Source organism: Oncorhynchus mykiss, chromosome 11, assembly GCF_013265735.2.
Source record: "Oncorhynchus mykiss isolate Arlee chromosome 11, USDA_OmykA_1.1, whole genome shotgun sequence".
Lineage (NCBI taxonomy): Eukaryota > Metazoa > Chordata > Actinopteri > Salmoniformes > Salmonidae > Oncorhynchus > Oncorhynchus mykiss.
In genome coordinates this window covers 67,655,376-67,682,845 of record NC_048575.1, presented here as the reverse complement: position 1 = coordinate 67,682,845, position 27,470 = coordinate 67,655,376, and the positions used below count along the sequence as shown (strand labels likewise).

At 42.0% G+C, this 27,470-nt stretch overlaps 1 protein-coding gene across 3 annotated transcripts in view; it reads left to right on the top strand.

Annotated features, from left to right (window-relative positions):
• LOC110536281 (netrin receptor UNC5D) overlaps positions 1-27,470 on the top strand; it is a 218,415-nt gene that overhangs the window by 117,192 nt on the left and 73,753 nt on the right. For all 3 annotated transcript variants that reach the window (XM_021621993.2, XM_021621994.2, XM_021621992.2), the window contains exon 2: positions 21,176-21,391. In XM_021621993.2, the coding sequence (XP_021477668.2) occupies positions 21,176-21,391 (216 nt within the window). The remainder of the gene's footprint in view (positions 1-21,175; positions 21,392-27,470) is intronic.

Below are 27,470 nucleotides of genomic sequence, written 5' to 3'. Positions count from 1 at the left end.
CTAATTGTGCTGCTGTCCTGGGGCTCTGTGGGGTGTGTTTGTGTTTGTGAACAGAGCCCCAGGACCAGCTTGCTTAGGGGACTCTTCTCCAGGTTCATCTCTCTGTAGGTGATGGCTTTGTTATGGAAGGTTTGGGAATCGCTTCCTTTTAGGTGGTTGTAGAATTTAACGGCTCTTTTCTGGATTTTGATAATAAGTGGGCATCAACCTAATTCTGCTCTGCATGCATTATTTGGTGTTCTACGTTGTACACGGATTATATTTTTGCAGAATTCTGCATGCAGAGTCTCAATTTGGTGTTTGTCCCATTTTGTGAGGTCTTGGTTGGTGAGCGGACCCCAGACCTCACAACCATAAAGGGCAATGGGCTCTATGACTGATTCAAGTATTTTTAGCCAGATCCTAATTGGTATGTAGAATTTTAAGTTCCTTTTGAAGGCCCTTCTTGCCTTGTCTCTCAGATCGTTCACAGCTTTGTGGAAGTTACCTGTGGCGCTGATGTTTAGGCCAAGGTATGTATAGTTTTTTGTGTGCTCTAGGGCAACAGTGTCTAGATGGAATTTGTATTTGTGATCCTGGCAACTGGACATTTTTTGGAACAGCATTATTTTGGTCTTACTGAGATATACTGTCAGGGCCCAGGTCTGGCAGAATCTGTGCAGAAGATCTAGGTGCTGCTGTAGGCCCTCCTTGGTTGGTGACAGAAGCACCAGATCATCAGCAAACAGTAGACATTTGACTTCGGATTCTAGTAGGGTGAGGCCGGGTGCTGCAGACTTTTCTAGTGCCCGCGCCAATTTGTTGATATATATGTTGAAGAGGGTGGGGCTAAAGCTGCATCCCTGTCTCACCCCACGACCCTATGTGAAGAAATGTGTGTGTTTTTTGCCAATTTTAACCGCACACTTGTTGTTTGTGTACATGGATTTTATAATGTCGTACGTTTTACCCCCAACACCACTTTCCATCAATTTGTATAGCAGACCCTCATGCCAAATTGAGTCGAAGGCTTTTTTGAAATCAACAAAGCATGAGAAGACTTTGCCTTTGTTTTGGTTTGTTTGGTTGTCAATTAAGGTGTGCAGGGTGAATACATGGTCTGTTGTACGGTAATTTGGTAAAACGCCAATTTGACATTTGCTCAGTACATTGTTTTCATTGAGGAAGTGTACGAGTCTGCTGTTAATGATCTCTCTCTCTCTCTCTCTCTCTCTCTCTCTCTCTCTCTCTCTCTCTCTCTGTGTGTGTCTTGTGTGTGTGTCTCTCTCTCTCTGTCTCTCGCTCTCTGTGTGTCTCTCTCTTTCTGTGTGTTTGTGTGTGTGTTTCTCTCTGTGTGTGTGTGTGTGTCTCTCTGTGTGTCTTGTGTGTGTGTCTCTCTCTCTCTCTCTGACTCTCTCTCTCTCTCTCTCTCTCTCTCTCTCTGTGTGTCTCTCTCTCTGTGCGTGTGACTCTCTCACTCTGTGTCTGTGTCTCTCGGTGTCGCTGTCTGTCTGTACAGGATGAGCGTTTACTAGGTAGCTTGCAGCCAGCCATGCCTTCTTTGAAAGAGCATATTTGATTACATCAGTAAATCTGGCTGTAGGGAGGTTGGGGGGGGGGGGGGGGTGGGTGAGCTCCTCACACGTGTCCGAGTGCATCCCCAATGGCACCCTATTATCTACATAGTGCACTCCTGCTTTTGGCCCTGGTCAAAAATGGTGCATTATAAAGAGGGAATAGGTTGCCATTGGGGAAGTAAACTATCTCAGGTTGGGCTGGATGGGAAAGTACAAAGAGGAGAGAAAGAGACAGAGAGAGAGAGCAGGCAAGGTCGGGCACATGAACACACACACAAACACACACACATACACACACTGTCCAGGCTTAATTAGCATGAATCACTTCTCATCTTGTAAATTCTGCCTGCTGCCAATTATCAATGATTATGCCCTAATAGCTTCAGGGTAGGTGACCTGGGTTCAAGGCTGGCTGTACACCATAACATTCACTCAACAGGATTCAGTGGTAAAAAAAATAATCTAAATTATGCTTGGTGATGGCTGTTAAAATAAAGCCTCCTCCCCAACACTTATTCTAAAACCCTTTTGAAAAACCCACCTGCTATCAGCTACACTGATCAAATTGTAAATGTACTGTAGATGGGTTTCAGCAGCCACAGACATTTGCTATTTAAGATCCAAGAAATTTCTCACAGCACTGTTAATACCATTTGCTGTTAATGCCATTTGCTGTTAATATCATTTGCTGTTAATACAATTTGCTGTTAATGCCATTTGCTGTTAATGCCATTTGCTGTTAATACCATTTGCTGTTAATACCATTTGCTGTTAATACCATTTGCTGTTAATGCCATTTGCTGTTAATACCATTTGCTGTTAATACCATTTGCTGTTAATACCATTTGCTGTTATTACCATTGTTGGGTATACAGTAGTGAGGGTGTCTGCTATTGGAATCCAAGTGGTTTAGATCCCTAGTGTTCCTATTGCCAATAATATAACCACTTAGCCCTCACCCCATCTATAAGATGTGACAATGGGCCTGTAAGTCCAATAATAAAGGTAACTACATGCTTAGTAATGGGCTTCTAAGACATTTGCTTATCTCTATCTTAACTGCTGGCTAAGGAGGAGCCATGGAGCGACACTTTTTATCTGGTTAAGACTGCAGTGAACAAAGAGAGAGCACACCATACCCCAGAGGGGATAAAGGGGGATTTAAAACTAATTTACATTCTGCAATTGATTCCACACACCACCCTGTCTGTAATGTCAGTCATTCGCTTCCTTTAGAGGTTTAATTAAATCCCTGACTGAGTTCTGTTCGGATTTCTGATTTGAAGTCGGAATCAATATGAGCAAAGTGTCCAAAGATTGGAGCTGTAAATCAATTTCAACAATGCTTCCAGAATCAGAATCACCTTTATTAGCCAAGTGCATTTACACAAGCACATTTACAATATTAACAACGAGGTCCAATACACCACCCTATCAATTACTGAATTATATAATAATGAATAAGTGTTATGGATCTGCCAGCTGAAAGGCAAATGCCTCATTACAGGGCATGGACATTTAACATTTACACAAACTTGGTGATATGATGCTGCAGTGATAGTCAACATTTAGAGACATAAAACAGACATAGTAGTTTACACAGTTTACATTTCATTATATAGAAACCCAGCTCTATGTCTCCGAGGAGGGAGTCCTCTTCCTTCTCTGCTCTACACACGCTGATGCTGATGGTAGTGGTGGTGGGGTGTCAGGAGATATTATCTCTCTAATGGTTAGCTACCTAGCTGCCTTCCTCTTCCCTGCTCTTTTGCTCATTCCCCTTTAATATTGCATTGTTGCAAGATCTCCCATAAGCCATGTCCTTTTCCCCTTTTTACACCTTCCTAATATTGACTTGTACCCGCTTTTGCCGTCAGAACAGCCTCAATTCATTGGGGCATGGACTCTACAAGGTGTCGAAAGCATTCCACAGGGATGCTGGAGCATGTTGACTCCAATGCTTCCCACAGTTGTGTGAAGTTGGCTGGATGTCCTTTGGGTGGTGGACCATTCTTGATACACACAGGAAAATGTTGACGGTGAAAAACCCAGCGGCGTTTCTTTAAAAAACAAGGACATTTCTAAGTGACCCCAAACTTTTGAATGGTTGTGTAGGCATTTCCTCAATTACCTCGACTAACCGGTGCCCCCGCATTTCCTTGACTAACCGGTACCCCCTGTATATGGCCTCGCTATTGTTCTTTAACTGCTGCTGTTTAATTATTTGTTACTTTTATTTCTTATATTTTACTTATCTATTTGTTACCTAACATATTGTTCTTAAAACTGCACTGTTGGTTAAGGGCTTGTAAGTAAGCATTTCACTGTAAGGTCTACATTCACCTGTTGTGTTCCGCGCAAGTGACAAATAACATTTGATTTGATTTGAATTGAATACAAACAGTGTACATTGTTCCTGTGCCATGGAAATGCACATTTTAATCAATCTAAGTGTGCTTACTGCATGAAATAACGTGTAACGTATTGCACTCCGAAGCAGCCGTCAGGGGCATTCTAATATCTCCAAGGCTGTAAGACCCCTTGAGTTGGATGTAAAAGTGGATTTTTATGTTTAATAGTTTGAACTTGTATAATGTATGAGCTCGTAAAAAATTCAATATATTATATGGATAGAACTCCCAGGTGCAGTGTATATAGTTAACATTAGTTCCCTCTTATTAGGTTTAGCCTCGGGTACATACAATGGTGTTGTTGCCACGTGGGAGAAACAGCACAGACTTCACATCCTCAATCTATCTCTCCACAGACTGAAGTTATGTCAGAAATGATCAGCTTCTATTTGGCGAGAGGTCAAGTGAAATATTAGGAGAGGTCCAATACATCACTCTATCAATTACTGAATGATATATTAATAAGTCAATGTTATGGATCTGACAGCTGAAAGGCAAATGCCTCATTACAGTGCATTAGCATTTCACATACCGTATTGAGTCTGTGTGTTGGAGACATACATTGGAATATCAGAAACTGCTAATTGGAGTTTCTTGTAGGATTGTTTTAGCAATAATTCAGTCGCTAGTGTTTACTGCATAGGCCTAGTAAATCCAGAGCATTTGCTTTGGATATTGTTAAAATGCCTGATGAACCATATAGGAGATCATACACAGATTGAATGGAATATAAAGCCTGCTATGTTACAGTTTACTTCTTGGGTAAACCTTCTGGAATGTCTTAGACTGTCACTGCATTCTTAAAACATAATGAAATAAAACCGCTGTTGTTGGGAACAGTTGGTTGAAATGGCTGTAATACATCTCAGGGCTATGATCAGATGAGGCTTATCCATCTGTTGTTGGGAACGGTTGGTTGAAATGGCTGTAATACATCTCAGGGCTATGTTCAGATGAGGCTTATCCATCTGTTGTTGGAAACGGTTGGTTGAAATGGCTGTAATACATCTCAGGGCTATGATCAGATGAGGCTTATCCATCTTTGGTTTGTAAGTGCCCAGGATTTGTCTGGTAATTCTGTGACTAAACCAGTACTTTTAAAACATTGAGGCTGGCTTATAGTAGTCTGTGATGTGGTATTAAATAAGATGTGCTAGAGTCGGCCTCAACTCAGGGTTTATAGGCCATTTCCCTGGATCCGACATCAGCCACCTTGTAAATAAATCAGGCCCGACGACAAGGCTTTCCTCTCTGGAGATTTAATTTACCTCACCACCACTGAGCCAATGCGGGCGATTTTCACATCAGAACAGTACAAGGCAGACCGTCTGAGAGAAAGTGGGCTTAATGGTAAAGAGATAGAGGGAGTGGGGGGAGAGCGAGATGGAGGGAGGGAAAGAAACAAGACATTTGAAGTTACCGGTACATTTCCTTTTCTGATTGACAGACGAAATTAGTTAGAAATGGAGATTTGTCATGCAGTCAGTTTGTAATTAGTTTCTGGTCCTTCAATGTAAATGTACCTGGGAAGGAACTGTGGTAATGCCTTTGCTATTGTTGATAGAGTGATCAAACTCATTCAGTCTCCGGTCTAGACTCCAACCAACCATTCGGATTAACAAGGAACAGTTTTCTCTCCGGCTCAAGCCATCACCAGTCACTGAGTTTATAATCACGTCAGGAACAATGCCGATGACTCGCCATATTAGTCATCATTAATTGCCAGTCATTGCTATGTAACTGTGTGGCTTTAAATACCAATGTCCTCTTCCCAAATGGCACCCTACTACCTATACAGTGCACTACTTTTGACCAAAGCCCTATGTAGTGCACTAAATTGGGAATAGGGTGCAATTTGGAACTATTGCCAATTCCTACTTTTCACATCTGGAGACAAATCATGAATCCAAAGACACCACAAGGTAAAACATTGTTATACTGTAGTGACTACTATACAATCAAACTACTCTTCCATAAACATGCGTTTTGTATTCAATATAAAGACTTGAGACCATGTTTATATCTAAGGAGCTTGTGATATGCTCCCTTTTTTAAAGCTGGATCAATTCAGCAACAAGACGATACATACTGCTGAAAGATCGTTTTCTTTCCTGAATATGTAAAGCAAATGCAATGCGAATTCATCAGAATTTCCAGCGCCAAAATCTATTTAGTGTGCGAAAGTCTAACAAGGCCAGATTGATTCAGCAGCATTGTGAGGATTAGGAGTGAAGACACTTCATGTTTGTAACATAAGACTGAAAATGTAACTTAATAGCAAGGATTGACTTTAATTAAAGGAACTTTCAGTGGAATTCTGATGTTTTCTTCTCCACCACTTGGCTTTTGCCAGTCGTTGATATGATGTCTCAACTTCACCCAAAAATGAGTAGCAGTTGACCAGAAATTGAGCTTTTCAATTAGTTTTCTACGGCTATGTTTCATGAATAAACATTAGGTAATTTATATGCGAAACTATATGCTAAATTAATCATTGAAATTATGAATGCATCCCTTTTGCAGGAGAAAGTCTTCATCCTGCACCACTTCCTCCCAACAAAGTTTTGTCAGTATCAGGCTTGGATGCCAACATTTCTTTACAGGTGTCACTGAACGATAACATTGAATCTATTTGTGACATTGAAAATTAAGAAGCTTTAGCTTTAATTGATATTTGCCTTGAGGCATTATTTTTCTCCTCTCACTTCAAGCCATGGAAGAGACAGCCGTGTTCATTTTCAGTTATAATTGTCTGATCCAATCAGGGTGTTGTCCCCTCCTTTTTTTAGGGTAAAATTATCCTCAAACCATTTTTGAAATGTAACATTATCAGGGACTCCCATTGAGACCAAGGACTCTTTTTCAAAGGAGCCCTGCATGAACACCATTTTTGAAATGTAGAACATGCAATACTACAAGCAATTTAAGAAGCAAACACGTTACTACTCAACAATGCAGTCCTCCAATAAGAATTTAAACTTCCCTAGTCTCGAGGCATCAGAGCATCAAAGGTGCAGAGAGCTCTGCAGATCATTCTATACACGAGCGCAAATTTGACCTAATTATGTGGTGATCGATAGGACCTCTATAGTTAACCCTCACTGTGATCTGGTCTGGTGACTAGTATGTGAACACTACCACTATAATAGACAGGTACCAGTCTCCTAGGCAGACTCACCAACCTATGTGAACATTCTACCTCCCTCCCTAGGGATTCTGAAACATGCTAATTTGATGGAACTGTTGATACAGCCCTGTCTCTCTGTGAGGACTTGAGAGGTGAAAATGAGTGGGGGCTAACTAAGCATGGGTGGGTTATGCAGGCTTAAGAGAAGGATCACTTTAAGAGACAAGAAGTAGATGGTGCAAACGCAGACAGGCCTCTGGTGGAAGTATTTATATTCTTTATTCTCTGCCAGCCTTTCTGGGGATGTGTGCACAGAGGTAGTGTCAATAACTGACAGTCTGTCTCAGTCAATCAGCATACCCAGGGGCTCATAGCCTCTGGTGCATGGAGAGGACTCAACAGCACCCTCATAACTGACGGGGCTACAGATCTATGAACTAGAATTACTTTGAGTCAACCTTTCACGGAGCAGGTTTATGGGTTTGTTGAGTTTGGCACACACAGCTGTTACTCACCTTTTTAAACGAGTAACAATACATCTAATGCTTTTCAAAGTCTTACAGTAAAGCTGTGTTTGAAAATAATAACACCATCTCATTTACAGAAGAGTTACTGCTCTAATCGGACCATGCACATTTTAAGACAATCTGTAAAGGTGATCTGTAAAGCACTTTGTGACAACTACTGATGTAGAAAGGGCTTTATGCATGCAGTGCATCTGATCCTCCAGGACAGACCATAAGACAGGCTAGATACTTTCTTTCCCTTTTTTTTAAAACTTCTGGTGCCGACAGAGATGGCCTCCTCGCTTCGCGTTCCTAGGAAACTATAGAGTATTTTGTTTTTTTACGTGTTATTTATTACATTGGTACCCCAGGTAATCTTAGGTTTTATTACATATATTCAGGAGGAACTACTGGATATAAGAGCAACGTCAACTCACCATCATTACGACCAGGAATACGACTTTCTCGAAGTGGATCCTGTGTTTTGCCCACCACCCGGGACAATGGATCGGATCCCAGCCGGCGAACCAATACAACGACGCCGTAAAAGGGGCAGACTAAGCGGTCTTCTGGTCAGGCTCCGGAGACGGGCACATCGCGCACCGCTCCCGAGCATACTACTCGTCAATGTCCAGTCTCTTGACAACAAGGTTGATGAAATCCGAGCAAGGGTAGCATTCCAGAGAGACATCAGAGACTGTAACGTTCTTTGCTTCACGGAAACATGGCTCACTCGAGACACGCTATCGGAGTCGGTACAGCCAGCTGGTTTCTTCACGCATCGTGCCGACAGAAACAAACATCTTTCTGGTAAGAAGAGGGGCATGGGGGTATGCCTTATGATTAACGAGACGTGGTGTGATCATAACAACATACAGGAACTCAAGTCCTTCTGTTCACCTGACTTAGAATTCCTCACAATCAAATGTCGACCGCATTATCTACCAAGAGAATTCTCTTCATTTATAATCACAGCCGCATATATTCCCCCCCAAGCAGACACATCGATGGCCCTGAACGAACTTTATTTGACTCTATGTAAACTGGAAACTACATATCCTGAGGCTGCATTCATTGTAGCTGGTGATTTTAACAAGGCTAATCTGAAAACAAGACTCCCTAAATTCTATCAGCATATCGATTGTGCTACCAGGGCTGGTTAAACCCTGGATCATTGTTATTCTAACTTCCGCGATGCATATAAGGCCCTCCCCCGCTCTCCTTTCGGAAAAGCTGACCACGACTCCATTTTGTTGCTTCCAGCGTATAGACAGAAATTAAAACAGGAAGCTACCGCTCTCAGGTCTGTTCAACGCTGGTCCGACCATTCTGATTCCACGCTTCAAGATTGCTTCGATCACGTGGATTGGGATATGCTCCGCATTGTGTCAAACAACAACATTGACGAATACGCTGATTCGGTGAGCGAGTTCATTAGCAAGTGCATTGGCGACGTCGTACCCACAGCAACTATTAAAACATTCTCCATCCGGAAACCGTGGATTGATGGCAGCATTCGCGCGAAACTGAAAGCGCAAACCACTGCTTTTAACCAGGGCAAGGTGACCGGAAACATGACCGAATACAAACAGTGTAGCTATTCCCTCCGCAAGGCAATCAAACAAGCTAAGTGTCAGTATAGAGACAAAGTAGAGTCGCAATTCAATGGCTCAGACACAAGAGGTATGTGGCAGAGGCTACAGTCAATCACGGATTACAAAAAGAAAACCAGCCCCGTCGCGGACCAGGATGTCTTGCTCCCAGACAGACTAAACGTCTTTGCTTGCTTTGAGGTCAATACAGTCCCACTGACACAGCCCGCTACCAAAACCTGCGGAGTCTCCTTCACTGCAGCCGATGTGATTAAAACATTTAAACGTGTTAACCCTCGCGAGGCTGCAGGCCCAGACTGCATCCCCAGCCGCATGCGCAGACCAGCTGGCTGGTGTGTTTACGGACATATTCAATCAATCCTTATCCCAGTCTGCTGTTCCCACATGCTTCAAGAGGACCACCATTGTTCCTGTTCCCAAGAAAGCTAAAGTAACTGAGCTACGGGACTACTGCCCCGTAGCACTCACTTCCGTCATCATGAAGTGCTTTGAGAGACTAGTCAAGGACCATATCACCTCCACCCTACCTGACACCCTAGACCCACTCCAATTTGCTTACCGCCCCAATAGGTCCACAGACAACGCAATCGCAACCACACTGCACACTGCCCTAACCCATCTGGACAATAGGAATAACTATGTGAGAATGCTCTTCATTGACTATAGCTCAGCATTTAACAACTTAGTACCCTCCAAATTCGTCATCAAGTTCGAGACCCTGGGTCTCGACCCCGCCCTGTGCAACTGGGTACTGAACTTCCTGACGGGCCGCCCCCAGGTGGTGAGGGTAGGTAACAACATCTCCACCCCGCTGATCCTCAACACTGGGGCCCCACAAGGGTGCGTTCTGAGTCCTCTCCTGTACTCCCTGTTCACCCATGACTGCGTGGCCATGCACACCTCCAACACAATCATCAAGTTTGCAGACGACACTACAGTGGTAGGCTTGATTACCAACAATGACGAGACGGCCTACAGGGAGGAGGTGAGGGCCCTCGGAGTGTGGTGTCAGGAAAATAACCTCACACTCAACGTCAACAAAACAAAGGAGATGATCGTGGACTTCACAAAACAGCATAGGGAGCACCCCCCTATCCACATTGACGGGACAGTAGTGGAGAGGGTAGAACGTTTTAAGTTTCTCGGCGTAAACATTTACGGACAAACTGATTTGGTCCACCCACACAGACAGCGTTGTGAAGAAGGTGCAGCAGCGCCTCTTCAACCTCAGGAGGCTGAAGAAATGTGGCTTGTCACCAAAAGCACTCACAAACTTTTACAGATGCACAATCGAGAGCATCCTGTCGGGGTGTACAGCAACTGCTCCACCCACAACCGTAAGGCTCTCCAGAGGGTAGTAAGGTCTGCACAACGCATCACTGTGGGCAAACTACCTGCCCTCCAGGACAACTACACCACCCGATGTCACAGGAAGGCCATAAAGATCATCAAGGACAACAACCACCCGAGCCACTGCCTGTTCACCCGTTATCATTCAGAACGCAAGGTCATTACAGGTGCATCAAAGCAGGGACCGAGAGACTGAAAAACAGCTTCTATCTCAAGGCCATCAGACTGTTAAACAGCCACCACTAACATTGAGTGGCTGCTGCCATACATGTACAAATTGTATCACTAGCCACTTTAAACAATGCCACTTAATATAATGTTTACATACCCTACATTACTCATCTCATATGTATATACTGTACTCTATACCACCTACTGCATCTTGCCATCTTTATGTAATACATGTATCACTAGCCACTTTAAACAATGCCACTTAATATAATGTTTACATACCCTACATTACTCATCTCATATGTATATACTGTACTCGATACCATTTACTGCATCTTGCCTATGCCGTTCTGTACCATCACTCATTCATATATCTTTATGTACATATTGTTCATCCCTTTACACTTGTGTGTATAAGGTAGCTGTTGTGAAATTGTTAGGTTAGATTACTCGTTGGTTATTACTGCACTGTCGGAACTAGAAGCACAAGCATTTCGCTACACTCGTATTAACATCTGCTAACCATGTGTATGTGACAAATCAAATTTGATTTGATACTGTTGGGCCCCTTGATACACCTTCATTTAAGTATAAGGACAGTATGACTACAGGACTACAGTATTTCTCTGCTGTTATTCTGTAGGATAATTCTGTGTGTGTGTGTGGGGGGGGGGGGGGGGGGGGGCTGTACTTGCTTGCGCCTCTTCCTTCTCTCCACCCTCTGAAGTTCACACATGGGGCTCAGAGAACAGTACCAGTCAGACTCCCTCCTCTCCATCCTGTGCTCCTCTCATCTCGCCCCCCCCCCCCCCCCCCCCCCCCCCCCCCTCTGACAGCCTTGCGGTCAGAATAGACTGGCACTCCCGGCTTTCAAATGAGTAGGATTCCTGCCGAAGTCCAATAAAGGGTGCTCACCATGTAAAACCTACACTCACACAGCCTAACGGTATTCTTCCTTGCCCTCTCCCTGTCTCCATCCCTGTAAAAAATCCATGAGAAAGTCCCCAGTGTTTTCAGGGTGTGAGAATAAAAGTGTGCGGTTTTAAAGACTTTGGGTCCGGAGGCAGCTGTGAAATAGTAATGTACAACTGGGTAAAGGGAGACAGGCAGCCAGGAGAGTAGTGAATGAGTGGTGCTGCGGTGACAGTTGTATCTACAGTTAGCCCACTTCTGCTGCTGTCCATTTGATTGTGGGACGCTTATTGCTGACAGGAGAGAGGCAAGCTGTGAAACACAAAAGGGTCTCACAGAGAAGCAGAAGTGCTAGTTTGATTCCTTTTTTATTTTTACATCAGTTGGCTGTTCAGTAAATGATCCATCTTGGCATAACCCAGTCCATATTTATCACCCTGTACGCTCAGTCCGCTCACTGCACCCCACAGCATTGGAAAGAAAAGTGAACAGAACTTACTAAGGCATACATTATGCAGTTGTGATTGTCATGCCATTGGTATGTGTCAGAGTTGGTTGATTTAAATCTGTATGATTGACAAGGTCCCCTGGCTCATTGCCATTGTTCCCCTCGTCCATGAGCACAGCACCTGTGCCACGACAGACACCGCAGACCTCCCCATATGCAGATAACCATGGCATTAATCTGCACTGCCATCCACCATCCAGGCAGCTCCCCACCCGGCACCAACTGGTTGAATCAATGTTTCAATGAAATGAGGTTGAACCAACATGGAAAAGACATTGAATTGACGTCTGTGCCCAGTGGGTCTACTCTCTGCTCAGGGTGAAAGCATTTGCCTGCCGCGTGCCCTCCGCCCGGTGACTGGAAGCCGATAAGAGGAGAGTGAGGACCCTTTAAGAGGCAGGGTAAAAATGTACAGGCCTAATGAGGAAATAAGTGACTTATTGGCGGCACACTCATTGCCTTCATTAAGCCACATATTAATGACCATCTATCATTAGAGCGAGAGGAAGTGAGACTCGGGGTGCTTTATGGAGCGTGCATTGTCACCTCGTTCCATTTATCTGTTACCTTTGACTGCGGTAAGTGTGTAGGCATTAAGAAGAGGACAAGGATCATAGTTAGCTGTTTGCAGTGGGAAATGGACGTGAACCCTCAAACCAAAAGCATATACAGGGTTCACCAGGCCTTTTGAGTCAAGGCTTCCTGTTAAATTATAGCAGATGAAGTACACTGCATGGAGAAGAAGAATTTGTCAGTGCTACATCGTTATATCACACCCTGGCCATTAAGTGTCTGCATGGATGTATATTCCACAAAATAGTTTGATTAAAAAACATATTTAGACATATTTGTCTGCATTTTAAGTCCTAAGCAAGTCTCAAGTCTTAACCTTTGACTCTGGAGTCAAGTCCCAAGTAATAATGGGCAAGTCTCAAGTAAAGTCCAAAGTTCCACAGCTCAGGTTGAGTTAAGTCACAAGTCCCTAATTTGGGGTTTCGAGTCCTCAAGTGTTTAATGACAATTTTAATGCAATTTTTTATTTCCTGTTTTTATTACACTACTAGTACACTACATAATAAACTTGAGTGAAATATCATGTTAGAAAGTTTTTTTTGTATTACTTGTCATGATGTTGGCCTGTTGGGGGAGGTTTATGACCCCCATAAATACCTCCCCCCCGTTTCTCTCTCTCTACTCCATAAAAGTTGACTCTTGAAAAGCCCTTTGTTAACATAGAGATTCTGGGAACCTCAAAAGGTGGGAAACGGAACCATATTTCAGTAATCCAACCAGTTGAAAATATGCTTTGGCACTTAATGAATATGATGTCAGATCAGTTGGTGTCTGAGACATGATTACGGATGATAGGACGACATAAACTGTATCTTGGAAAATCTACACATTCTAGTTATCAGATTCACATGGAATTGTTGTGCAATTTAAATGTTTAAATATGAAACTATTTGTGAAAAGATGAAATGTAATTTTAGCTTCTTAATGAGAGAACGGTTTGTCATAAGAACACCACTCTGCTCACTCAGAGGCCCCGCCCAAGTGAACAGACATGGGTTGTAAAACTATGAAACACGCCGTTCTTTCACCACTATATGAACCCGTTGACGAAAATTCAACTTCCTGTTCCGAGGACGTGAGGATGAAGGACCTACATTAAAATGGCTCAGATAATAACCTGTGAAGGTGACGACCTGCATGCCGGAAGGATACATTTTGACTATACCTGCCAGAATATAGCATGAGCTATAAGCTTAAAGTATGGCAACCTAGTATGAACTTTGAACTCTTATTCACTAAAGAAGTGATACCTCCTAGCCGTTGCATTAGCGCAGCAACTGTAGACATTGTCTAGGAGAGGACGGACAGAGTACCTGTCTACCACACGATGACGGTACTACCAAGTAACCGTTCTACCACCAGACATTCTTCAAAGGACAACCCTTCCATCTACGACCAACCGATCGAAGCGCAGCTCAGAGTAAAAAATGTATTGCATTTTCCTTTTCCAAATGGCCGATTATTTAGAATGCATAAGATTCTGTATTTATGATAGAGTAGCTGCCTACGGCCCGATAGAGACACACAATCTTTTTGTTCCTCAGTCTTTCCGCTGTTTCATTCACAACCCAACCCCCTTTCTTTGTGTAACCAGCCGTCTTATCTCTTATCTGTTCCGTCCGCTAGGGACCTTTTCCTTTGTGACATCATTTGTAATCAATGTTTGATCCATTCTGTGTAGATGCAATTCTATGTGATGATTTAGGTATTTAGTAAATAAATAATTACACCACATTTTGTATTGCTGATTCAACTTGTTAGCCAGGGTTTGTGAAGATAACCAAGAATTTAAAACGTGCAGATGAGACTAAATAAGGTGACAATTAAATATTGACTGCTACTGATGTAAAAGATGACTAGGTATTTAAGAGTTTATTCGGAAGATAACAGCTCTATAAACATTATTTTGTGGTGCCCCGACTTGCTAGTTAATTACATTTACCTGATTAGCTTAATCAGGTAATAATAATTACAGAGAAATTATTTTATAGAATAGCATGTCATATCACTTAATCTGGCATAGCCAAAGACACGACATACTGTAGAAAGGCCATACAAATGGCACCAATGACAATGATTTTGGGCTCTTAGGTTTACAATGCATTGAAATTTACAAAATATAAAAATTGGCCAATAATATCACCCATTTGTGAGCAATGGGGCCGCAGTATGATTCCCTCATGGCTGAACACACGCTCTACAGGAGCACTTGATGCAGGCACTGCGAAGACCCTCATTTCCACTCAGAACAGTGAAGGAAGAATGTTTCTGTTCATAGCCCTGAACCAAAGGTTGTTCTGTCCTTTGCAAATGTCAAGGTAGTGGCGATATGCTGCGAACAGCTCTGACTCCTCTCCCAGAGAACAGTCCTCAGTGGTGGTTGGATCCACATGTTGCCCAGTCTCTCGCAGAATTACATCTATATAGACAGAGCAAATATAGACAGAAAGGTTAATCTTGCTATTAGTAGTTTACTATTTAAATTAAAATGCTGTATAACTTAAATTAATTAGGCTAAGTATTAACTCTATTGGTAAACTTTTTATAATAAAAAGATACCCACCTTTCACCATTTATCACCTCGTCCTTAATAGCATCATCCACCAGAACATGATGTTGCAGCCACACCAGGGAAAAGGATGGATCTAGCACAACTGCTTTAAGATAGATATGGCCTGAGAAGGGTGCAATCTCCAGATGGGGTGGCCATCTTGACATTGATGAAGATTCCAATTAATCTCCTCTTCAGTGATGCTTGGAGACTTCGGACCAGGCCATGTAGGGAAAGAATGCAAGGAACCACTGCACTGATTGTGACAACTTTTTCTCCTTGGGTAATACCTGTGGCTTCTGCAAAAGGCTGAAGAATGTCGCCCAACTCTTTCAGTAGTTTCCACTCTCTCAATTAAAATATTAATTCCTTATGCCTTACCTCTTCCAGCATCCAACACAACTTCAGATAGCCGCAATGAAGCACTTCTCTCACCTGCCTCAGTGTGAAGTTCCAGCATGTGTTCACTGCAGCAGGGATTCCCTTCACTCCAAACTCACCTTCAAATGCCTCTTTAAAAGTGATGCTAGTGTGGAGCAATAATCTTGGACGCTTTGGAAAGAGCTGGACTGACAATTTTAGTCTCCTTCAACCCATCCCCACCACTAGCTGTAATTAGGGATGCACTATATAATCTGAGAACATATCGGAATCGGACAATATTAGCTAAAAATGCCAACATCGGTATCGGCCCTATGTCTAATTTAACGCCGATGTGCAAAACCAATGTCAAAGTTGACGTGCATACCTATATAACGTAGGTACATGACGTAATGACGCCATGTAAAATTTGCCGCTACATGTGCAACACAGCATTCCTAAAATAGCCCACAATGTCTGCTGTCTGGATTGAGCAGTCAACAAGTTGAGCAGTCATTTGAAAGAGCTCAAAGGCGAAAGCCAATAATGCCAAGATAATGTAATTCCTTGCCCTTGACAATCAACCGTTAACTGTCGTCGTAGGTGATGTTGGCTTTCGCGACTGGTTGAGCCCCGGTACATACTACCAAGTGCGCTATTTTTTAGATGTTGGCCTACCGGAGTTACACAGTAATAGCATCACTGCTATTACCTTCACAACATACTATGGAACTCTGTTTTGGTTTTTGTGTGTCAAAAAGATACATGTCAAATAACACTCTTTGACAATAACACTATTTGTTACATTAAATAAGCTTTTAATTTGACACGTCAAATAACACAGTTCTATTATAGAATGTTGTGTGTTCTGAATTTTCACGTGCAAGCCAAGCGCCAGCACTGCTATCAGTAGCACTGTCAAAGCTGTACAAAAAAAGTCTGCAAACAAGAAAACACCGGCAACGAACAATGTGTTTACAATACCGCGTTGGTAATAAAGTAAAGCGCTGGTAACATTCATATTGCACTGTAAAGCTTTACCGAAGGACTGGGGATCAATTAAATGGGGTATCAGTCTACACAATACCCAATATATTTTTTCCAAAAAGTGACGAAAGCTCTTGTGTTCAATGATGAGCAGGGGTATGTTGCAATCCACAATACGATGTGACATTATGGAATTGGTGATAGCTTTTTACTGTGGATGATTTGTGTTGTACAGTTGCACAGAGCATGTCTCTATGAATTGGGAGATGTGTGGCTGCTGAGGGTCACAGCTGATCGTCTTCCTCTTCTGGTATTCATGAAAGCTATAACATACTTATACTGTATTATTTAGTCAATTGCTTTATATGATGGAGATTATCAAATCTTCAACTCACCATAATTTTTTGTTGAATTCATGAATGAACATAACGTTTAGGAAACTGATATAATTCAGTAGGTAATTGTCTGAATTTACCATGTTTTTTTATGTTGTAGTAGTAGGCCTACATAGGGATGTTAAACAAAACAACAATCTAAATGTGCTGTCCACTTTGGACACATGGTAAGGGGAGCCATTGCAAGCTATCTAGCTAACGTTACAAGCAAAAATTAAAGCAGGAAGCACCAGTGACTCTGTCTATAAAAAAGTGGTCAGATGAAGCATAAAGGCTTCTCAACAGTTTTTACCCCCAAGCCATAAGACTCCTGAACAGGTAACCAAGTGGTTACCCGGACTATTTGCATTGTGTTCCCCCCCAACCCCTCTTTTACGCTGCTGCTACTCTCTGTTTATCTTATTTGCATAGTCACTTTAACTATACGTTCATGTACATACTACCTCAATTGGCCCGACCAACCAGTGCTCCCGCACATTGGCTAACCGGGCTATCTGCATTGTGTCCCACCACCCGCCAAGACTCCTGTGGTTACCCGGACTATTTGTGGTTACCCGGACTATTTGCATTGAGTTCCCCCCCCAATCCCTCTTTTACGCTACTGCCACTCTGTTCATCATATATGCGTAGTCACTATAACCATACCTACATATACACACTACCTCAATAAGCTTGACTAACCAGTGTCTGTATATAGCCTTGATACTCTTATTTTCAAATGGCTTTTTACTGTTGTTTTATATCTTTACTTACCTACACACACACACACACACACACACACACACACACACATACATTTTTTTTGCACTATTGGTTAGAGCCTGTAAGTAAGCATTTCACTGTAAGGTCTACCTGTTGTATTTAGCACACGTGACAAATAAACTTTGATTTGATTTGAGTAAGTTCCAGAACATTACCTCACGTTAGCTAGCTAGCTCACACAGCAATAATTAAATTCTTACCTATCTTTATGTGACTTCATATGTTTGACAAAGTTTGAGGTTTTTGCAATTTCATCATTGATTTTGGACCCACATGTTTTACAAACTGCAGCCATTTTTTTCCCCACCACCACATAGTCGTTGAAACCAAATGCAACGATTTTTGGGAACCGATCCAGATGATGCCATGATGATTACAGACTCAGTCAATGTCTCTTTCAATTGACGAACTAGCATCAGAGATACTATATATAATGATGAGATGTACTCCTCCCTTGACATTGGGAGTTGTTGTCCCGAAGGCGGGAAGGCAGGCGGTCTGCTTATCATTCTGCTTATTGCTCTGCATGTCACTGTATTCATGCGTGGACAGATTTTAACGGGAGTGGACCCTCTCGCTTCGCCTCTTTTTCTCTGCTAGCATTGACAGATAGTTTGAGTGACAGCGAGAAATGTCCAAATAGAGTCGAGTGTTTGCCCACTCCCACCCACTGGGTGCGCGTAGAGAGGTCTGTGAGGCTTGGTTGTCTAATATCAGAAGATGATGGTAGAGGAGGTAAGAGAATGAGAGGAGTGTGATGCCCTTTAGGGATGGGGAAATCTAAACAAGTCTCCCCGGTCTTTCGAGTCATCGAAGTTGAGTGGAAACATTTGAGTCCACATCTCTGTAAAAGGGGGATTCTCTATACACTTGACAATGGTGGATGAAAAGGATTATGATAGTTTTGCCATAACTCACCATTCTAAAAAATGACCTGCAAACTAAGCTGAGGAGTGGAGCAGGTTGAGTGGGCTTGGTTTGACACCACCACAGGCCGAGGTGTTAATTCATACTAGAAAGAGTTTAACTGAGGAAGACTACCCTCTATGAGGACACAGCTTGCAGTATCCATAGACACAACATGTACTTACTTCCCAACTTGTTGTGATACATGGATAAGGAGCTAAAAGGCTGTGGGGGGATATCACAAAAGTGAATTTTGGGATTTTCCACTCATGTGCTGTATAAAAATAGTTAAAGATTTCGTCACATTGTGTTCTCTTTTTTGATGCTAGAAAAAAAATGTCTGCCTGAAAAGGAGACAAGCAAAGGCATCAGTAAAATAGAAATTAACAATCTGTCTGGAATCTATTTTACAGAGGATGTGTCATTATTGGCAGCCCTGCCCTTCAGGTTTGGAGTAAGGAATTAATTATACAGGTTGTATATCCCCTTCCTCCTCAAATCCACCTCCCGTAGCAGAAATAACATAATTTAATCTTCTTCTGCTTGAAACAATTTTCAATTTGTCACTCAATGATCTGGGAAGATTACGAGTTAGTGTCTCTTTTCTGCTTGCCTGATTCTTTATGTCATACCTACATTGTCACTTGTTTTTTAAGGTCCTTTTCTAGGTCTGTTTAGGAAATCTATGGTCAAAAGCATGATTTATTTATGCATTGTGAAAATACATGCTTGGGTTCATTCATGTACTCAACAACATAACAATGTGAAAGAAGACTGAAAAATATGAAGAGTAAAAAAAACAGCAGTGGAATAAAAAGCTTTTTGAACACGACAGAACGGAATAGAACAGAATAGTTACATACTTGTTTTGCCGAGAGTTTACTCTTATACTTCAATGCATTCATTTCTTTGTCAAAACTAAAGCAACCTATACATTTGTATTTTTCCATTTATAAAATACCTATTTAGTGCTCAAGGCCTTTATGACTGCAGTCAATAACGACAGAATTTTCTTGGCAAACTGTGCGCGACAAATCCTGAGATTGTTGTCAAAATGACCTTCCAAATCTTCAAAAGTCCAGGGTAATTTCTGAAAGTATGAACCCCAATCTGGCCTTATGTATTGAGTCCTGTACTCCAAAGTTTGGATGTATGTTTACACTATAATCTGTTTTTTGGTGAGTGCACCATAGCGTTCATTGATTTGTCTGTTAGCCATGACCACATTTGTGGGAGGTGGTGGTAGAAAGTGGGGCTGGGTGATTAGATTTCAGTGGACAAAATTGGATTTGATGGTGGGACATAATAGCTTTCATGGGCTTTTACAGTACATCTCTGAATGGCTTAACCATATTGTCCTTGATGGGATTGAGGTTTAATTCTGGGATTTGCTCAGCGATGACGTCCTGTTCCTCCTTATTGTTCTGGGCCCAGGAGTAGAGGGCTGTTCTGAACTAGAGGCTTCACATGAAGAGTCCAGAACTTTGCCCAAAATGACACCCTGTTCCCTTTATATTCCATAGGACCCTGGTCAAGTATACTGCACTATAATGGGAATACTGTGAAGGGGAGACAGTACGGTGCAATTTGGGAATGCATCCAAGATCTGTCTTGAACTAAAATCCCATCTAATATTGTGTAGCCTTGTTGTTAGATCAATGTTTCCCTCTCTATTAAATCGATGAGGTACTCTATGGTAGAATGACAGTCAAACCTGTTCCAGCTGCTTTCTGAACTGACTTGAAGGAATAACCTGATATGAATTGTGCTAAAGTAGGGACATATTTCGGCATTTTGGCATCTTCACAAAGACATTCTTTGCACAAAGAGGAGGGTTTGCGGCGGAGATAAGATGCAGTCAGGCTCAACAGTCACAGTACGGGTAATCAGTCCTCTCCCAATGCCTCTGCTTGGTGGTCTATTCTGATTACATTCATCGACAAATTGCTCTGAAAAGACGGATATCGACTAGAGTGGAAGAGAATTGCTTAAATTGTTCTCCTTGTATTCTTCTTTTCTGACGATGTTAACTTGTGAAGAATGAGAAACATTGTCACTCCGCAGAGAATTACAGATTTTCAATATGAACATGGGGAGAATAGTGAATCCAAAGTATTGCCTCGGTATGTGAAAGATCAATTGTTCCTATAGACTCCAAGTTAACAGTGACACTTTTTTGCCTCTTTGAGAAACAATTTTTCCAGGCATCATTTAATTCTAGGACACATCATAGAAGAGTAGTTTGAATTACTTTCCTTTAGCTCAAAATGTTAGCGAAAAGCTTAACATATCTATCAGAGCTAGGTTTTGTTTTGAAAATCAGTCATGGTCACCCAGAAGAACACTGCCTGCATTGGTTGCTCTTTGAGGATTTAGGCTGCAAATCCATAAAGCACATTGTGACAACTGCTGATCTGAAAAAGGGTTAGTTAAATAAATGTATTTGATTGGTTAGTTCAATCAATCAATCTGTCTTTCTCTTTGCAGGAGCCACAGGTGACATCCTGCCAGACTCCCTACCGTCAGTCCCAGGTACCCTGCCTCACTTCATGAAGGAGCCAGAAGATGCCTACATCATCAAGAGCAACCCAATCAAGCTGCTCTGTCGGGCTGTGCCCGCACTGCAGATCTTCTTCAAGTGTAATGGAGAATGGGTGCACCAGAATGAACATGTGTCCCGGGAGTACATGGATCAGAACACTGGTAAGAATCCATAGAGATCCTATGTATTCAAATCCTACCCTGGAGGTCTGGACTGGAGTACTGCTGGTTTTCTGTTACCTGATAATTCATTGCACCTATTGTGTCCCAGGTCTAAATCAGTCCCTGATTAGAGGGGAAGAATGGAAAAAAAACAGTGGAACTGGCTTCTAGGTCCAGGGTTGAATTTGAGGGCTATGTTCCCATAGATATGCTATTTCTGTAGTTCTATGTAATTGAATAATTAATATGTGTAAGATGCATAATTTCTATCGCCTCCCAGTCTTTCTACTGCATAGTGAGAGGGAATATGGATTCACTGTGACCATGTGTGGGATCATGGGCTTGCAATCAGCACTGCATATTGGTTTGGGGAAACTAAATTATGACATTTTGTGATTAAGATCATCTTTGATTTAGCTAACATATTGTTACTACAGATACTTTTCAGTCTATAGGCAGTTGTCTTTTTTTAAGTTTCCAGAGACAGTTAAAGTTAAGCAACAATTAGGCTGATATCCGAAAACATTTAATATATTTTTTATTACATAATTCTATCCGTCACCCGAAACCTGAAAAAAACACTCCAACTTGCCCTCATAATGTCAACAGGTAATTTGTGAAGTTGTGTTGAAGATATCATGTAGTGTGATATAAAGGAGATGGTATGTTCAGCCCAATTAAACCCCATCAGGCTGGTGTCAGAGAGGGACGTGCAGAACAGCCTAGGTCTGTGTCACAAATGGCACCCTATTTCCTATATAGTGCACTACTTTTGAGCAGGGCCCATAGTGCACTATGTAGGGAATAGGGTGCAATTTTGGATGCAATCTATAAAGCAGTTTGTGTTGATTAGAAGCCTTCACTTTAGTTCTGTTTCCTGAAGGGATTTCTGGGAGAACACAACTGATGTGACACCTCGTCTGGAATGTGCTCTGATTAGTGGCTTCTCAAAAGCGGAAAGAGTCTTTCTGGTATTCATGAAGGTCCCTCTGCAGGAAAGCCTGTTTAATTGCTTCTGGGAGTTCATTATTGTGTGATTGCTGTTCTGTGAAATTGTTGTGTGACTGATAATGGGGGAAATGAAAGTCAAAACTTTGATTATTTTTGCTCTGTGGGAGTCAGGAAGTTCATGGGAAAAGTATTAGGGAAAAGTTCACTGTTTTGGTTTTATACTACATCCAATGGTTGTTAGCAAGAGGCGAGCTAATTCATTTATTTCAGAGATCAGAATGGAGCATTATCTAACAACAACAACAAGTGAAGTGCCTGATGTTCTGTTTTAAGTGGTAGGAGGGCTGTGAGCCAAAAATACAGTTGAAATTGTAAGTTTACATACACCTTAGCCAAATACATTTCAACTCAGTTTTTCACAATTCCTGACATTTAATCCAAGTAAAAATTCCCTGTCCTAGGTCAGTTATGATCACCACTTTATTTTAAGAATGTAAAATGTCAGAATAATAGTAGAGAGAATGATTTATTTCAGTTTTTATTTCTTTCATCACATTCCCAGTGGGTCAGACGTTCACATACAGTCAATTAGTATTTGGTAGCATTGCCTTTAAATTGTTTAATTTGGTCAAACGTTTTGGGTAGCCTTCCACAAGCTTCCCACAATAAGTTGGGTGAATTTTGGCCCATTCCTCCTGACAGAGCTGGTGTAACTGAGTCAGGTTTGTAGGTCTCCTTGCTCACACACGCTTTTTCAGTTCTGCCCTCAAATTTTCCATAGGATTGAGGTCAGAGCTTTGTGATGGCCACTCCAATACCTTGATTTTGTTGTCCTTAAGCCATTTTGTCACAACTTTGGAAGTATGCTTGGGGTTATTTTCCATTTGGAAGACCCATTTGAGACCAAGCTTCAACTTCCTGACTGATGTCTTGATATGTTGCTTTAATATATACACATAATTTGTCCTCATGATGCCATCTATTTTGTGAATTACGGAGGTGGCATGATGCTGCCACCCCCGTGCTTCACGGTTGGGATGGTGTTATTTGGCTTGCAAGCCTCACCCTTTTTCCTCCAAACAAAACAATGGTCATTATGGCCAAAAGGTTCTATTTTTGATTCATCAGACCAGAGGACATTTCTCCAAAAAGTACGATATTTGTCCCCATGTGCAGTTGCAAACCGTAGTCTGGCTTTTTTATGGTGGTTTTGGAGCAGTGGCTTCTTCCTTGCTGAGCGGCCTTTCAGGTTATGTCGATATAGGACTCGTTTTTACTGTGGATGTAGGTACATTTGTACCTGTTTCCTACAGCATCTTCACATGGTCCTTTGCTGTTGTTCTGGGATTTATTGCACTTTTCGCACCAAAGTACGTTCATCTCTAGGAGACAGAACTCTTCTCCTTCCTGAGCAGTATGACGGCTGTGTGGTCCCATGGTGTTTATACTTGCTTAATATTGTACAGATGAACGAGGTACCTTCAGGCGTTTGGAAATTTTTCCCAACGATGAACCAGATTTGTGGAGCTCTACAATTTTTTTCTGAGTTCTTGGCTGATTTCTTTTGATTTTCCTATGATGTCAAGCAAAGATGCACTGAGTTTGAAGGTAGGCCTTGAAATACATCCACAGGTACACCTCCAATTAACTCAAATTATGTAAATTAGCCTATCAGAAGCTTCTAAAGCCATGACATCATTTTCTGGAATTTTCCAAGCTTTTTAAAACTACTTGTGTCATGCACAAAGTAGATGTCTAATCCGATTTGCCAAAACTATAGTTTGTTAACAATACATTTGTGGAGTGGTTGAAAAACGTATTTTAATGACTCCAACCTAAGTGTTTGTAAACTTCCGACTTCAACGGTATGTTGCTAAATGAGGAATTATTGTCATCAAATTAAATTATTTCGTTTTGTAAGTGGATACCATGAGCTCCAAACCAAGCACTGTATTTTGATAATTGTATGTAAATTACCAGAAGAATGCGAATGGCACCCATTGCCCTGGGATTGGAGGAAAAAGGTTGTTGTAATGAGAGGTTCAAATATCTGTATATGTAGAGGGTCTGACAACCTTTTGACCAATTCATGTCTGTTAACTCTACAATAAAGTTCCTCGCTAAACCCATGGGGTAATTCGTTGTCATGTTAACAGTACCGTAATGGCTCGTATTGCTTATTTCATAAGGTTAGAAAGTTGATTTTATCCTTTTAATTTCATAGTGCCAACGTGTTGTTTTCCTACTGTAAAGGAAGTATAGTCTTTGAACCCTGAGTAGGTCAGGTCTGATGTAGGCTTTGAAAGCAGTTTTGTATTCATTAACTCGGTTCATACTTGTTCAGCTCATCTGCATTCTCAAGTGGATAACCGTCTGCTCACTGAGCTCCCTCCAGACGGAGCCACCGCCTCCCCACATGGTACTTAACCTAACACATTATCTACACTCTCTCACTACGCAATTTCACAGATTCTGATTCAAGAACGCCCGGTGTTAAAAAAGAAAAGTTCATCCTTTTTACCTCGCTCTGCCTTTAAGCTATATCCGGGGAACAATTATTAACTTTTTACCATCTCCTGCACTTAACCGCCTGCGGTGTTGCCTTGCCTAGGCTGTTAAACCAACGGGTTCTGCATCAGAAGGAGACCCGAGTGGATTTGCAATTAAAAGAGCCTGGCTGAGATTGTCCTGTCCTCACGCCACGCCCGGCCTGCTGCAAAGCCTGCCAGCTTTATATCAGCACTAAACTCATAACTACCATTGATAACAACATGCTCAACACTGCTTTGTCCTGCCTTGGTAATGGACAGCCAAATTGTGTATTGGATTAGGCCAAGCTAATCAAAGCAGCAGATCTATGATGAATTGGATGTTATTGATTAGGACATGGGTCTTCAATGCCACCAAGAGCACCATGATGATAACATCTCTTATTTACCAAACAGGCTGATGAATCACAGCCACAGATAAGAGGCGCTACAATGCCCTTGAGTTAACCAGACTGAGGCACAGGGAGGAGGGAGGAGAGCTCAGAGGAGAGGAGGGGAAGAGGGAAGAAGGAGCAGAATGGAGAGAGGAGAGAGGAATGGGGGAGTGGAGAGCGGAGAGGGCAGGGGAGGGTTGAGGACAGTGGAGGGAAGATGCTCAGATTTGGTCACAGACTAAAGACAGCCAGTATGTTGAAGTAGTACGCTGAGAATGTACTGTCACTCAGTGCTGCTCATGGAACTTATCCTTTCTATTAACCTTCCTATCTCTTAGGAAAATCAACTTATCTGGCACAATTTGTCCATGATTAAATGTCTATGGTAATATCAGCAGCAGTGAGAATTCAGTTCAGACTGCAATGGTGTTTTAAACCATGGTATGGAGTGTGTTGACTAGAGATAACCACAGACAGCTGTGCTGAGACCTCTGGGATGAGGCAGGGTATTGTCAACCTGTCAGTAATTGATTTTTTGATAGGGTCAACATGCCTATACATAATTGAACAGTGGAGAGATTACTGGGAAAAGCATGTCACAGTGGCCTCCAATTTACATTGAGTGCTGCAAGCGATAATGTGTTCTTATGGATTTAAATTGGATAAATTATTGGATTGGCGTGCTCTCTCCATATTTACATGAGCCTTTTGCTTAGTTCCCTATATTAATTCCCTATTTTTGTCAATGGCTTACCACTAAGAGTGGAGAGCATTGTCATCTTGAAGACCTTACTGCTTCAATGAATTAGGGAAATACGCACCAGTTTCCGTGTCAGGGAAACATTGGTCCCCAGGGTGTTTGTTTGGTGGAAACTGGTCCACTCCCTCCCATATGTCTGAGACTAGCGAATCATCACTTGTCTCACAGGGTTACCGTCCCAAATGGCACCCTATTTGGTGCACTACATTTGACCAGGAGCAATAGGGGTCTGCTCAAAAGTAGTGCACTATATAGACAATAGGGTGTTCCCAGGTGGCGCAGCGGTCTAAGGCACTGCATCTCAGTGCAAGAGGTGTCACTACAGTCCATGGTTTGAATTCAGGCTGTATCACATCCGGCTGTGATTGAGAGTCCCATAGAGCGACGCACAATTGGCCCAGCGTCGTCCGGGTTTGGCCAGTAGACCGTCATTGTAAATAAGAATTTGTTCTTAACTGGCTTGCCTAGTTAAATAAGGACATATCCTCAATGCTGATTAGTTAAAGCAGCCTGTGTAGCTATGTATACAAATTCATTACAAACGAAAAGCTGAAATGTCTTGAGTCAATAAGTGAACATTTGCTTAACAAGTCACATAATAAGTTGCATGGACTCACTCTGTGCAATACTAGTGTTTAACATGATTTTTGAATGACTACCTCTTCGCTGTACTCTGCACATACAATTATCTGTAAGGTCCCTCAGTCGGGAAATTAATTCCAAACAAAGATTAAACTACAAAGACCAGGGAGGTTTTCCAATGCCTCGCAAAAAGGGCACCTATTGGTAGGTGGGTAAAAACGGAAAAAGCTAACCATTGAATATCCCTTTGAGCATGGTGAAGTTATTATTAGGCTTTGGATGGTGTATCAATACACCCAGTCACTACAAAGATATAGGCGTCCTTCCTAACTCGGTTGCCGGAGAGGAAGGAAACTGCTCAGGGATTTCACCATGAAGCCAGTGGTGACTTTAAAACAGTTACAGAGTTTAATACTAACCTAAATGACAGCGGGAAAAGAAGGAAGCCTGTACAGAATAAAAATATTCCAAAACATGCATCCTGTTTGCAATAAGGTACTGGAGTAAAACTTCAAAACATTTTGAAAATAAATTAACTTTATGTCCTGAATACAAAGTGTTATGTTTGGGGTAAATCCAACACATCACTGAGTATTGTACCACTCTTCATATTTTCAAGCATGGTGGTGGCTGCATCATGTTATAGGTATGCTTGTCATCGGCAAGGACTAGGGAGTTTTTGTTGTGGATAGAAAGAAACGGAATAGAGCTAAGCACAGGCAAAATCCTGGAGAGAAACCTGGTTCATTCTGCTTTCCAACAGACACTGGGAGATGAATCCACTTTTCAGCAGGAAAATAACCTAAAACACAAGGCCAAATCTACACTGGCATTGCTTACTAAGATGACATTGAATGTTCTAG